General features: G+C 38.8%; 1 protein-coding gene across 1 annotated transcript; it reads right to left on the reverse strand.

Annotated features, from left to right (window-relative positions):
* Positions 1-10,823: 10,823 nt before the first annotated feature.
* On the reverse strand, positions 10,824-13,554 carry LOC126799093 (uncharacterized). Its single transcript, XM_050526213.1, has 3 exons — positions 13,429-13,554; positions 11,650-12,162; positions 10,824-11,414 (listed from the first exon to the last, which is right to left on the reverse strand). The coding sequence occupies exons 1-3, from the start codon at positions 13,499-13,501 to the stop codon at positions 10,879-10,881; spliced, it is 1,122 nt and encodes a 373-aa protein (XP_050382170.1). The 5' UTR covers positions 13,502-13,554; the 3' UTR covers positions 10,824-10,878.
* Positions 13,555-13,784: the final 230 nt, after the last annotated feature.

Below are 13,784 nucleotides of genomic sequence, written 5' to 3' on the forward strand. Positions count from 1 at the left end.
GAAGCAACCGCGCGAGCGGTGGGCGTAATCTAACCTTCCCCTTCAACTCAACAAAGGTCTCAGATTCTGAGCCCCTCGCTTCGAGGTCATTTAGATAATCTACCAACTTAGTTAATTTCGGCATCTCTTCTCGAGAATCCATACACCCCTTATCAGTATATGGACAACTATTTCTTGAGTACAGGTTTAGGTTCGGCCTCAATGGGAAAATAAAACGGAGCACCTAACAACACATCTTCATAGACCAAGAACTACAAGATCGCTCCTTTTCTTTCTCAAAAGGAAACCCGGGGTCCGGTTAGTCGACTTAAGCTAAGCATTGTTAAATTTTAGTAGAAATGGCTTTTTAAACGAAAAATGCTAAAGCGACACAACCACGGTAACTCAATATCCATAGTGGATGAAGTGACTCGAAGGACCTGCGGGATGAAAGAACTAAATACTGACCCGCTGTAAAATAAGGGCATTTAAGCGGATTGCTAACATTAGGAAATGGAATAGTCGGGAATCTCGAGTAACGGGCCAAGCCGCTAAAGTAGCTAAAGTTGTGATAAATCCTGTCAGTAAAATGGGTTCTATAGAAATTTCGTCTATTCCCCATCTCCAAGTGAAGGGAGGGCCCCAATTGGTAGAAAAAAAAACCCCGTAACCCCTTGGGGTTATCCGACACTTGAAAGAAGTAGAAAAAAGAATAAATATAGTAATAATTTGATTCTTCGTCGCCGTAGTAAATAGGTGAGAAAATAGAATTTGTTTATTCGTCTTAAAAAATAATAAAAACTAAAATATTAGGAATAATAAATTATGACACGTTCACTTAAAAACCCTTTTGTAGAAAATCATTTATTTAAAAAATAAATAAACTTAACACAAAAGCAGGAAGGCATGAGTGTTGCATGATTTGTATGAGAAAGTCTGTATTCTCTTATTACAAACTTGAGAGAACAAGTAACCTTTCTTAAAGGCGCCAAAGGCGGCCCAAAGCGAAGAGAAGGCAAAAAAGCGTTGTCGAAGTAGTATACTAATTACTTAACTATTTATTGGCGGGTCTCTTTGTATGTGTTATCCAAAAAGAGGAAGACTCAATGATTATTCGTTCGCCGAAACTAGACCTCGACGTGACATGAGCGTGAAATGGTTCAAGAATCAGTTTTCGCTGACCTGGTATTCTTCCCGATCAATAAATGACTTCACTAGTCCAAGGCACACATAATAGTACCAAAGGAACCTTTCTAAGTGACATGACAGCCCTTTTTTGCCTTTTTAACAAGGTCTTAATTTGGCCGTTTTATTTAATGAAAAGAAAAGTGGAGGCCCGCCATCTGCTAGAGATGTTCCCACAGATGCCCCTTTTTCCAATGGTACTATAATTCTTATTCCTATCCCTGCATTCCCTCTTTTGGAATTGGTTGAAGATTACAAGGCGGTTTGAATAAGGACATTTTAATGTTTTTTTTATTAAGTTTACATTTTAACAAAAAAATTGTGTCTTCTACAATGGAATATGATAAGTGATATTTTCGAGTAAGTGTTTACATAATCTTCTTTTGTTCGAAGAAATGCTCTAATCCTCTGAGCTATAGGGCCATATCCTTGCTTTTCACCTTATTGAAATTTTCCGACTCGAAAAGAAAAATGAAGAGCGTGAAGCACATAACGCTATTCTTCGCCAACAAATTTAAAATCTTTGGAACCCCGTGAGCTTTGGCAATGTTGTTGATGAATTCCATAATGAGTACTGTTTTACCCACTCCAGCTCAAATTTGAAAAAGAGTATGAAGAAATGGTTCGATCCTCTTATTTTTATTTCTCGAACCGAGAGATCCATAACGCGACATAAAGACTCCTTTTTTTAATGAAATTTCATAAATCAAAATTAAAACTAAACTAAAATATGATAAATCTTGATAAACCCCAATTTATTACGTCCTCTCAACCAATAATGCCTACCCCCTCGATTAGTTGGGGGAAGAATCCGCATGAATCGGATTTTTTGAAGAACATATCGAGAGAGAATTGGTTAGACAATGTGTGGTTGGTAAACAAGTGAGAAGCTTCGGGTCCGGTGGGCCCATAAAACTCACTGGGATAGGCGATATTATGGACCTCAAAGTTTCTTTTTTTCAAATACAAAAAAAAAATTTATTTTTATATTCTTTCATAACCTAAATATTGTTAGCCCCCTGGTGTGAAAACAAAAAAGTTTGCAATTGGGTCGTTGCGATTACGGGTTGGATGTCTAATTGTCCAGGCAGTAATGATAATATCTTGTACTCAGGTGGCTCACTTTTTCTAAGTAATGGGAGCTCAAGGACTGGAGCAGTTCCCGCTTGGCACGAGAGTCCCTAAGCTGCTCTGTTATGCGGTATTCATGGTGCTACCGTAGAAAATACTCTTTTTATCTGGGTTACTTGTAAGTTTTACTGGGTACGCCTTATATACTGTGTTTGGGCAACCCTCTCAATAACTAAGAGATCCATTTGAGGAACACGGGGACTAGTTAAAGTAATGATCCTCCCAATAGTGGGAGGATCATTACTTTCAATTGAAACAATGACAAATCCCTTTCGCCTTTTTACAGTCACCTTAACCAGTTATACCCATTTATGGAGACTCGGGATCGGAAGAACTCAAATTAAAGCCTTGGAAGAATCTTATCAACATCCATGAATGATAAATCATAGCATAGATCGAACTGCCGAATCGGAAAAATTTGGTGCTATCATATAGCTTTGTATCCGCTAAATTCGTGAGTTGGAGATAAGCGGACTCGAACCGTTGACATCCACCACAGGCTAAACTACCGCCTCTTAGGACCCCGACTAATTCTACCATAGAGGCCAACGATAGACAATAACTCCCCCCCCCCCTCCGAACACAGCTTACAACTTTCATCGTATTGTGTTCACCAAATAGCAACTTTTCTCAAAATCTCAAAAAAAAAGGAAGGGTGCTGAGTTGGAATACCATTCTAACTCATGATTCTTCTGGTTCTAGAGGATCTAGCTACATGAGAACCATGAACGAAGAACTTTCCCCCTTTTACACTCGACTCTTTGGTCTTAAGAATGCTGGTTTTAAGAATGAGTTATTGTCCTTCTCCAACCCTTACTACCCAACCTTGTTCACGACCCCTATGCCTTTTTAGGGCTACAGAGTCGCTCACAATCATTCGGATCGTACCATTCAAGCCTTTTTTTCATGCTTATCTCAGAGGTCTGGAGAAAGCTACAATCAATAGGATTTATGATGGAAGCTTGTTGCTTAGAGGCCTCCCAATAAGATCATCCGCAAAGAAAAGTTGTGAGATCAAAGGTCCGAGCTTGTACACATGCTTCTAGAGCTACTCGATTAGCTACGGCACCAGGTGCATTTCCCCAAGGGTAACCTAAGTGCCATTTCTTTATTGGTTAGTCATTTTAGTCCGGTCCGGTTTAAATAAGAAAAAGGAAACTCCCCCTGAGCCCCCCCCTTTATCCTCGGTCCACATAGACAAAATGTAGGACTGGTGCCGGCTCGTTCTCGGAATCCTAAAATAAAATAGAGATAGAGCAGATTGTTTCAGTGACATATCTTTCTTTCAGTTATTCCATTACCGTGTCCTAGTCTATTAATAAAAAAACGGATTCTTCCAATGTATAAAATAAAAATTCCAGATATATTCCTCGATCTTCAAAGAAGAGTGACTCCTCTTTCATCGTCATTGGTCCTTCTTTCGAATCTGCTGCTTCCTCTTTTCTGAAGAATATGTGAGTGATTCATATACAACATCTCTTTCTTTTATCAATGGTTCTACCAATTGATATGTTTCCCCATATAATTGAAATTCAATTTCTTGATATGTATCTACATTTTTTGGAAACTTATAAAGTTCCTTTTTTAAGCCTGATCAATGAACCTATAAAACCCTTTAAATTATATCTTTAAATCCGGGTATTGTAGATATTGCCTCATTTCCACCCCAAGAATTTTTTAAAATTTCCCATTTATAGACAAAAACCCATTATTTGCTCATTCTTCATCAAATCGTAGGGACCGAGAGCCTAGCAATGATGGAATTTATATTTTGTTTACTGAATCACATGAAATTTTACCTAATATATGGAATGTGTGAAATATGTATGAACAAGGGAATACAATTTTTTTTTACTCAAATTGGAATTTGCAACAGATGGAAAGGAATTGATAAATTATACATAGACTTATGGAATTTTGTTATAGAATATCAAAACAAAAAATGATTCAATTTCTACCATTATTATGATATTATGTGTTCGACTCCGGTTGGATACCCTAAAAGTATGCGGGATTTGGTCTGTTCAATGAGACAAAGACATAATAATGAACAATGATGAGCCAACTCTTACTAAAATTAGATATGGACCGTGAGGAAGAGTTGAACTCTTTTTTATTTCACTTTTTTGTTTCATTTTTAATTTTCAAAGAAAAAATAGTTGTGTTATTACATTACGTAGATACACATTTTCTATCGCGGGGACTACTTTACGACGACGGACGACCGCCCGTAGGGGGTTTACTGCACAAGGCCCCTGCAGAGGAAAAGTTGTATCCCCTGTTTTTGGACCGAATAGACAAATCCCCCTTTCTTTCTTTTGATATTTCCAAACTTATAAACCAAATTTTTAGAAATGGCATGTGGACAAATAGGCAACGAAAAAGGGGCCAAATACTTCAACTAGAGGAGCGACTCGTTGGTTCACCAAACCCCGACCCAGCGTCACACGTTCTCCAGGTCCGAAGGGATCCAGTGCCCAACTACCGACTCCTCCCGGAATTGCGTTATCGTAGCCGAGCCAGGAATGGCCGTTAGTGGACACCCGCCACTTTTCACCAGTTAGAGATCAAAATCAATAGTTGCACAAAGAATTTGTTCCTATTCAATATTCAATATTCCTTTTAAAATTTTTTAAATATTGTTTTTTACTATTTTACTATATAAATAAATAAAATTAAAGAAAAATAAAAAAATTAGTACATAAATTTATATGGTGTAATTTCTTTTGCTAATGAGCATCTTAATTGCAATTGAGTTAGACTAATCACTAATGATATTGGTATATTATTTAAGAAAAGAATTAGACGGCAATTGACTCCTTCAGAGTGGTATTAGTGCAAACTAGCATAACTATTAAAGCTACAAATTCAGTGATATTCAACGTAGTGAAGCATATGAAGGTTTACTAACCAGGCGCGTAGATCAACGACTAGGCAGTAAGAAGTGCACAAAGCAACAAGCATTCACTAAGTGTATATCGAGATTTAAAATTATTTGTTAGAAAAACTAGTACGTAATTCTATTGGGACCTGCTAATTAACAACGTTATACTGTACTCATACATGCTCTTCTAATCTTCTTCTTAATTTCATGTGGTGATTCGATCGTGATATACGATATGTGTGTTAGAAAATATTGGGATATTGCACATATAATTGAATTATAAAAGAATTTTAAAACATAAATAAAATTGAAATTCTAATAACGAAGAACAAGATAAAAAAATCAAAAATAATCTTTAATCAAATACCAAATGAGTGAAAAATGAATGAAGTAGCCGAGACATACTATCCTTGGTGTTTGTCTCCCAGGATATAACGACTAAACAATTCTAGAAGCTGCACTGCTAGCTAGAACTTCATCTCAACGAACTAGGGAAGAGCTAAGACACTTTAAGAGAGAAGAGATGATTGTGTTTAGGATGATTTAGACTGAACATGAGGTGGCTATTTATATAGTGAGGATTGCCTATTTACAATGAATTTGATGGTTGTTACAGGAAATCAAAAGACATTGTAACATACATAAGTCACAAAGCAATGAATCCGTATCTATTACAATCTTCAATATTTTCAAGAGTTTTCATATGTGTCCATAGGTCGCATGTGCATACATGAGTTTCCCTTACGCCCCCTCTCCATGCGCGTGCGTGAGAGGGTATAAAGTACACTTTTATAATCCATGACCAAGGGATTTCATATAAAGTCTTTCCAACATTTATCTTTTCCAATGTGGGACAAAGATTTTCTCCAATTCCAAGTAGTAATCTTTGGGTAATAATTTCTTATTCACCCACTAACCAAATTATACAAGTGAACATATAATTTTGTAGTCCTTATTATGGATAACTCATATTCATATTTCTTTTTAACTAATTATAAGTTAAACACACTTTAATTAATTAATTAAAATTTGGTTTTAAAATGGGTTTGAGACCATTTTTCCAACAATGTGTGTGATATGTATAATATAATGTATAAGATGAAATGAACAAAGTAGACACTTATGTCTACAAAAAATAGCAACTTTTGTTATTGGTCGGTGAACCTCTCGTTCCATTTGATAGCAAAGGAAGCATACATATATAGAGATAAGAACTCAATTGTTACAACGGGATTTCAACGTGGAAATTCCAGTGAACCGAGAGAGCGCTCTGTCACCTACAAACCATGAGCACATGGCGTTACGGGGTGAAGACCAGGCTAGTCAGCTTTCAACGCTCTGATGCCTAATTCAACTACAAAGATGAACATGTAGAGTTAGGTAGGAGAAGAGGTGAGAGTGGAGGCTTACCTTGTTTATAGAGAGGAGATGTCTATTTATAGAGCCAAGTATGGTGTGGTCACTGAAATTACCAAACTACCCATGCAGGACTAATAATGTATGTAGTGGCCTTTTGGGCCTTGTTGTACCCTAAAGTGGCGATTTAGAGCTATGGTAGCCAAGTTCGAGGCGAGCAATCACGATGTTTAGTCCTTTACGGGGCGTATTGTTAACAAATCCCCAAAATCCCCGATCAAGTTGGGTGGAGATTTTATCCAATAAAATATTGGGAGTGTGAGCCCAAACAAGTGTCAGAGCACCGACGGCGACACTACCGGTCCCCAGTCCCCAAATTCCCCATGCAAGGACCAGGGCTGCCACGTGGTTAGTAGCCGCAAGCTCTAATCAACGGATTGAAAAGGACCAAAGGGATAATATGATGATGAGTGTGACGTGTGCCATGTCTGTGGGACATGTGATGGCAAGGCATGATGAGCATATAAGTGAGGTGTGATGGGTATGCACATGATGCATGCATGATGAGTATGCATGTGATGCATGATGAGTATGTGCAACGTGATTCGGGGGATCATATGGCGATGTGTGACATGTGGTTGCCTCTAGGTGAGTGCTAGAGTGCCTACGTACCCATGCATGGGATCAAACCAACCGTAGTTCCTTTGAAGCTAAGTTGGTCTTTGTTAGGGAATGTCGGGGAGTCACCTCGGGTGTGTCGAAGTACTAGCCGGACCGGGCCGGGGAGTGTTCGTACTCGCTTGGAGCGAAGAGGAATATCCTGGCCCAGGAGTTTTCTGGCGAGTCCCCGGGATGCTAGGTCTAGGCCCGGAGGCCAGCAAGAGCGGTTTAGGCATCCGAGGGTTTGGAGCTTATTGGTGACTGGCCTAGGATCCCAGTGCTATGCCCCGAAGCTGGCTAGCAATCGGGGCATCCATTGGACCGGTTTAGCAAAAATCGTGGGTGTTAGAACCCTTGGCGAATACGTGGGTGTTGGAGCCCTTTGCGAATACGTGGATGTTGGAACCCATGGAGAATAAATTATGGGTGTTAGGAACCGTGGAGAATTGGCGATGTATCCAAGATCCCAGCGCCTAGCCCCGGAGGCTTGCTAGAGCAGTCGTGGCATCCGCAAATTGGCGATGTATCCGGGATCCCAGTGCCTAGGCCCGGAGGCTTTCTAGAGCAGTCGGGGCATCCGCGAATAGAAAATGACCTAAGATCTTAGTGCTTGGTCCGGAGATCGACTAGCAGTCTGATCATCCATGGATTTGACGTAAACTATGGGTGCGAGAACTCATAGAGAATAAATCGTGGATGTTAGAACCCGTGTAGAATGATTGATAGTGTGAGAACTCGTGGATAAAGTGACCATCAAAAGAGAGTAAGTCAAGTAAGCATATGTAAAAATATGAATAAAGGCAATTATATAATTTGGCATGAAACGTAGTCATAAGGAGTACACATAGAGATATGTCGCAAGTGACCCACATAGGTGTATAGCTGTATGGTGCTGCCTTTTAGGTATAACCGTTTTAGATTTTAGCCATAAGGCGTTATCGTGTGGCGTAACCGTGAGGTTTACCGTTTAGCATACAATAACCAATAAGGGCAATCAATAATCATTTAAGGAGACCAGCACAAGTAATAAAATGAAAACTGTTATGTAACCGGCGCATGAACTATTTCTCAGCATCGGCAAGCGGCGTCAAGGCCGTGGTCAACTCGCCGAGATAAGAGAGAACATGCCATGGAGGTGGTGAGCTGTGCAGTGGGCTACAGACTAGCCATGGAGGAGAGAGAACATGCCATATCTAGTTTCTCTCTTTTCATATTTTCCTCCAATTAGAAAACCCGGAAGGAGGAAGTAGCTCGATTTGTGTGTAGGAGACCAAATCAACTGAATATAAGCTTATGACACACGTATGTGGTGAAACGAAGGAGGAGATGAGACAGTGGGTGGCTAGGGAAGAAAATTTCCAGAAACATTTGGGCAGTGCTAAATTTGCTCAAGGTGAGCTATGTGTGTAGCCACTGAGGGCCCTCATTCTATCGCCAACTGTTACAGTGGGATTCTGGCTGGGGAATTCCGGCGAATCGAGATAGCACTTCGTCACCTGCAAACCATGAGCACACGGCGTCACGGGGTGAAGACCGAGTTAGCCGTCATTCAACGCTCTGATACCTAAGTCAGCTACAAAGATGAACATGTAGAGTTAGGTAGGAGAAAATGTGAGAGTGAAGGCTTACCTTGTTTGTGGAGATGAGATGACTATTTATATAGCCAAATAGGGTGATGTCACTGAAATTACCAAACTGCCCCTACAAGGCTAATAATGCATGTACTGAGCTTTTGGGCCTAACTTGACCATAAAGTGGCGATTTAGGGCTACGGTAGCCAAGTGCGAGGCGAGCAATCACGATGTTTAGCCCTTTACGGGGTGTATCGTTAACACCGATCATGTCACTCATATTACACATCTTAATAAACCGCTCTATAATATAAGTATTATATTGTACTAGGCTTACTCACATGATGTGATATGTGATGTGCTCATATTATCCTATTTTTATATGCATCATATTATTAGTTTATTTGTTTAGTTATCTAATTTATGATTGATTTATGTTATTTTAGTGTGTTTCTAGGTTTGTATCAAAGAGAGAAGAAAATAAGCTAAAATGAGCTAACAAAGATTAAATGATGATTATATTCTTCATTATCAGAATCTGCCCGTGCAGAGCGTCCAACTTTGCCAAGCTACTGTGAGAGTTGCTGACCAAATCAGATCATGTGCCTTATACCATTGGAAAGATATATATGTCTATTTTTTTGTAGGATTTTACGGATCTTAATTTCGATACTCTGAGAGGACGTTATGATCGTTTGAGTGACGAGAGGTCAGAGCTGAAACCTACCCGGGTTCACTAGCATTCATGGAGAACTCAAGTTTCATGGCACAAATGCATCAATTTTAATACATCAAGGTCAATGATTCAGATGAAGATACAAAGAGTACATGGATTCCTACTTTTACAAAAGATATTTCAAGGTTTTCTCATTCCATATCAAGTTAGGAGTTTTAAACCAAGTCTTACAAGGAAACTGAAGTAAAAAATGAGCAATAATCTTCCATATATAAAGAAGCACGAATTTCATATGAGAGTGGGTCTCTAGAGCACAATGTAGACGCCAAAGGAGCAGAGATCATCCATCTATCTTCCACATTCCATTCTTTTATTGTTTTTGTTATGTTTTTCTTAGTTATAGTTTGTTAATCATTTCTCTAGAGTTAAGATAATGCTCTATCATGATTGTTTGTGTAGTTTAATATTTTATTGATGAACTTATAGTTTTTTTTATGATGAATTCTTAGTCACTATTTGAATTGATGTTTTATGTTAAGTTCTTTGATTGATCACCTTAGGAATTTGCATTTAGTAATTATAAGATGAATTTGAGGCGTACCTGCAATATAATTTAACTTAGCTTCTTGTGATTAAGAGTTGTGAATTACATTATTGTCATACCTGAAGTAATGGTTTGCATGATTCTCTTGTTTTCTAGAATATAATGAGTCATTTATGTTAAATTTATACCGTACCTGGATAGACTGCATGCTAAAATATAGGCAGATCTGCCGTCCCTGGAAAGTATCATTCACTTAAAGAAAACTATGGTATAAATGCCGTACTTGGACTTAGATACTGGAATTGTCATCTAGAGAGACAAAATAATCCATTAGTTGCATTAATACATAAATATGATTGTTAGTGGTTGATTCTAATACCCTAGGTTCTATCTTGTTTGTTTCTTTTATAATTTGTTATTTGAAAACCTAAAATCTATGTTCTTAGTTTTAATCAATTAAGTTAGGATTAAATTGATTCTCAATCCCCAGTTAGAACGACCTCATACTTGCACACTATACTAATGATGATTCGTGCGCTTGCGAGTTTTAATTAAAATTTCACAACAATATGCAAGTGTAATATCTTTTATAATTCATTCTTAATTGGTTTGAAAAATATATATTCGTTTTATTTTATTGTCTTATTTTTATATTTACTAAATTATCCCTCGATTATTAAAAAATATTTGAAATCAAATTATAGTCCAAGGTTTTGAATGCAATTTTATAAACGTTTTGGTTGACAAAATATGTTTGAGTTATTAATAGTATATATAACTAATTAATTGATTGATTAACAGCTAAATTAAAGGGCTCGAGCAAAGCAAGCACATTTTCATCATCTTGTTCCTGATCTCTCACTACCAACTCCCGTAACTCCGTAAGAATCAATCAAACAATAGGACGTCCGCGAATGCTAAGCAACTTAACATCATCGATCACCGGACCACAGAGAGAGCCGGTGTGATCGCTCGACATGGTGTAGAACGTGCTCAGAAACATGACACGTGTGCGCGGCGACACGGCCGTGAAGAGGAGCCTAGCCTTCTTGAACCCTCCTTTGCCTTTGGACGCGTAGGGAACCTTCACAGTCTCCTTGCCGGCAAATGCCTCAATAACGAGAGAGCCTTCGCAGCCGTTGTTGCTGTCACCAACGGAGAATGTGAGGGCGTAGCGCCTGCCGGGCTTGGTGAAGACCACTTGGGCCAATGCGCTCTCTTTTCCGGCAACGAGCTCGATGGCTCTTCGGCCTTCCGGGACGGCGAATTGCTTGGAGTCGATGTATTTCACGGCCTTGAGGGATTCAATGATCCAGCCTGGTAGTGGACTGTGGTCATCTTCCATGTGGGGTGGAATGAGGACTCCCCATGATGTGTTGTGAAACACATAAGGTCCTTCTTCGAAGTTGCCATTCTTCAACAGGTTGGCTGCAAAATGTAAACAACCAAGTCAATACGTAATGTTGAATAATAGAAAATAAAAAATAATGTGATTGATCTAGCTAGAACTATCTGTATCGTATTCCATCATGTTTGACACTATCGCAAGCTATATATGATGGTTCAAAAAACCAAAGCTTTGTATTTACTTTCCTGTGAGAATTGTAAAAGAAAGTTCAGCTTTATGTCAGATAAGGATATTGTCGAGTATATATTAGTTTACCTCTAGTTCGTTTAGGAATCTGCAAGACCTTCAATGCAACCGCATCAATAAGAGGGCCACAAGCCGGATCCTCCTCAACTCCTGGGTTATGGATGGTTAGCTCAATCTCATCAGCATCAGCTTTAAATCCCCAAGCATATGAATCCCACCCGGTGCTGCTGTACATGGTCTGAACCGGCAATATACCGAACTTTTCTTTCTCAAGGTTGGGGATGACTGAAATGTTCAATGTCTCCTCCTGTGCACAAGTCCGGGCTGCGCTGAACGTTATGGAATAGAAATCGCCCTTGGTCACCTTGATCTTCTGCTTGATGGAGGCCTCGTTTCCGAGCCTGACGGCGTAGCCGCCTTCGGGAACCACCAGGAGCATGTCACCTTGCTTGTGGCCGGATTTTATGTACTCAACGTAGCCTGAGGTTTCCCAGTTGGGAATGCAGTCGTGTGCTGTTACGACCGTGCCTTTCATTTGTGACGGTTTAGGGCCATACTCGAAGTTGCCATTTGGTAATAGACCTGAAATCAGTTGGGCAAGTAATTAACCTCATGCATATTTTCTCTTACCACTAGCCGACATACACATTCAAATGGATGTCAACAACTAAACTAAAGTGAAGTCAATAAAACAAAATAGAATTTATATTAGATTTGTATTAGTACCTTTGCCTTTGTTAGTGCCAGATAAGGTAACATGCAGTGTCGAGTGTCGACTAATACCATGTGATATGGTGATGACTGATTTTGTTTAGTTCATACCTTTAATTGTAACATGGCTAACAATGAACCCCGACTAATTCAACTAGTTAGGTGTGTAAGTGTGTTACATGCATGGTATTCCGGACTCTTGCAATTGCCAATTATTACACCATCAAAAAGATAACACTACAGGCATTTTACAGGTTAATTTCATCTTTCGTTTGCTTTTCCAACACGAGTGTGATGTATATACAAGTTAAAGAATGAGAGGTACTTATTTAAAAATTATTAAGTAATTAACGAAAATTGGGACAGCTTCATTGATTTTGTCTAGGGAGAAAATCCGCGACCCTATTTTAATAAAGGTGTGGATTCAACAACCAAGCACATGAGCAGACCAGAACGAACTTTCAAATGCCAGCCATAATCAAATCCCGTAACATGCTAAAAAATGACATATATGCCATTCTTTTATTCACGTGATTGTCGCTATGGGAAAGGATATTTTAGTCATTAACGTATCGCATGCAAAAAGAAAGATTGCCCCCGATGGCTGGAAATTTGTTTAGTATGCCATACAAGATTTATATGAAAGAGATCGATCAATCGATATCTTAGAGGAGCAGAAATATACTTTTTGATTATCATTCATATTTTCTGAACAGTAATGAAAGCAAAGATCATTCAGTTAAGGACCAAAGACAGCAAAAACATAGTTATAGATGTGAAAGTCGTAAACTTTTTAAACCTTATTGTTTAGACCGAAAAACAGAGACGTTATATAAGTAATGTTAAATTTTTAAGCCTCATGCGAGTCTTGAGATGAGTTTTTTAAAACATTAATTGATATCAAGCTAGCTACAGCCGATCTGATTTTGCAGGTGTTAAGAAATATCTAGCTTAACTATACTAATTAGAAGACGATATCAAATTGTACCGCAAGCATCCAACACAAAAGTAATTAGGCGCGTGCAGTAGATAAATGCGATATATATTCGTTGTTGATCCATATGGAACGATAACACTGAGAAAAAAAATTAATGGAGTTTGCAAAAGCATGAGTGAGCGATGGAGGAGATAAATTACCATCTGTATGGGCGGATATACTTGTGTGGCAGATAGCGCATAGTAGCACCGAAATTGCAATGAGTTTGTACATGGTGGCTCAGACAGACAGACTTCTAATTTGATGGAGAAGAACTGATGAGGGAGAGAAACAGAGAGAAAGTGAGAGAGAGGTAGAGTCGATGAGATCGCGATGATTTATATACTGGTTCATGCCCTAGGAAAGCCAGCGATGTCGAGGGCAAGTACATTAATGCCACTATTTGAATCCTATCCTTAAGCCATGCCAGCTTCCTGGAAAACCAGATCAGCATATATAGTATCTGTACATATAAATATTACGAAACGGTTGTTGCTATAGTTGAATGGTAACTACT

The sequence above is a fragment of the Argentina anserina genome, chromosome 6, assembly GCF_933775445.1.
Source record: "Argentina anserina chromosome 6, drPotAnse1.1, whole genome shotgun sequence".
Lineage (NCBI taxonomy): Eukaryota > Viridiplantae > Streptophyta > Magnoliopsida > Rosales > Rosaceae > Argentina > Argentina anserina.

What these genes read in the sequence shown, in the direction of transcription:
- LOC126799093 (XM_050526213.1), bottom strand. Translation starts at nt 13,501, where the DNA reads ATGTACAAACTCATTGCAATTTCGGTGCTACTATGCGCTATCTGCCAC. An exon ending in TATATCCGCCCATACAGATG is followed by an intron (nt 12,163 to 13,428) that starts GTAATTTATCTC and finishes AACTGATTTCAG; the next exon opens with GTCTATTACCAAATGGCAAC. An exon ending in GATTCCTAAACGAACTAGAG is followed by an intron (nt 11,415 to 11,649) that starts GTAAACTAATAT and finishes TACATTTTGCAG; the next exon opens with CCAACCTGTTGAAGAATGGC.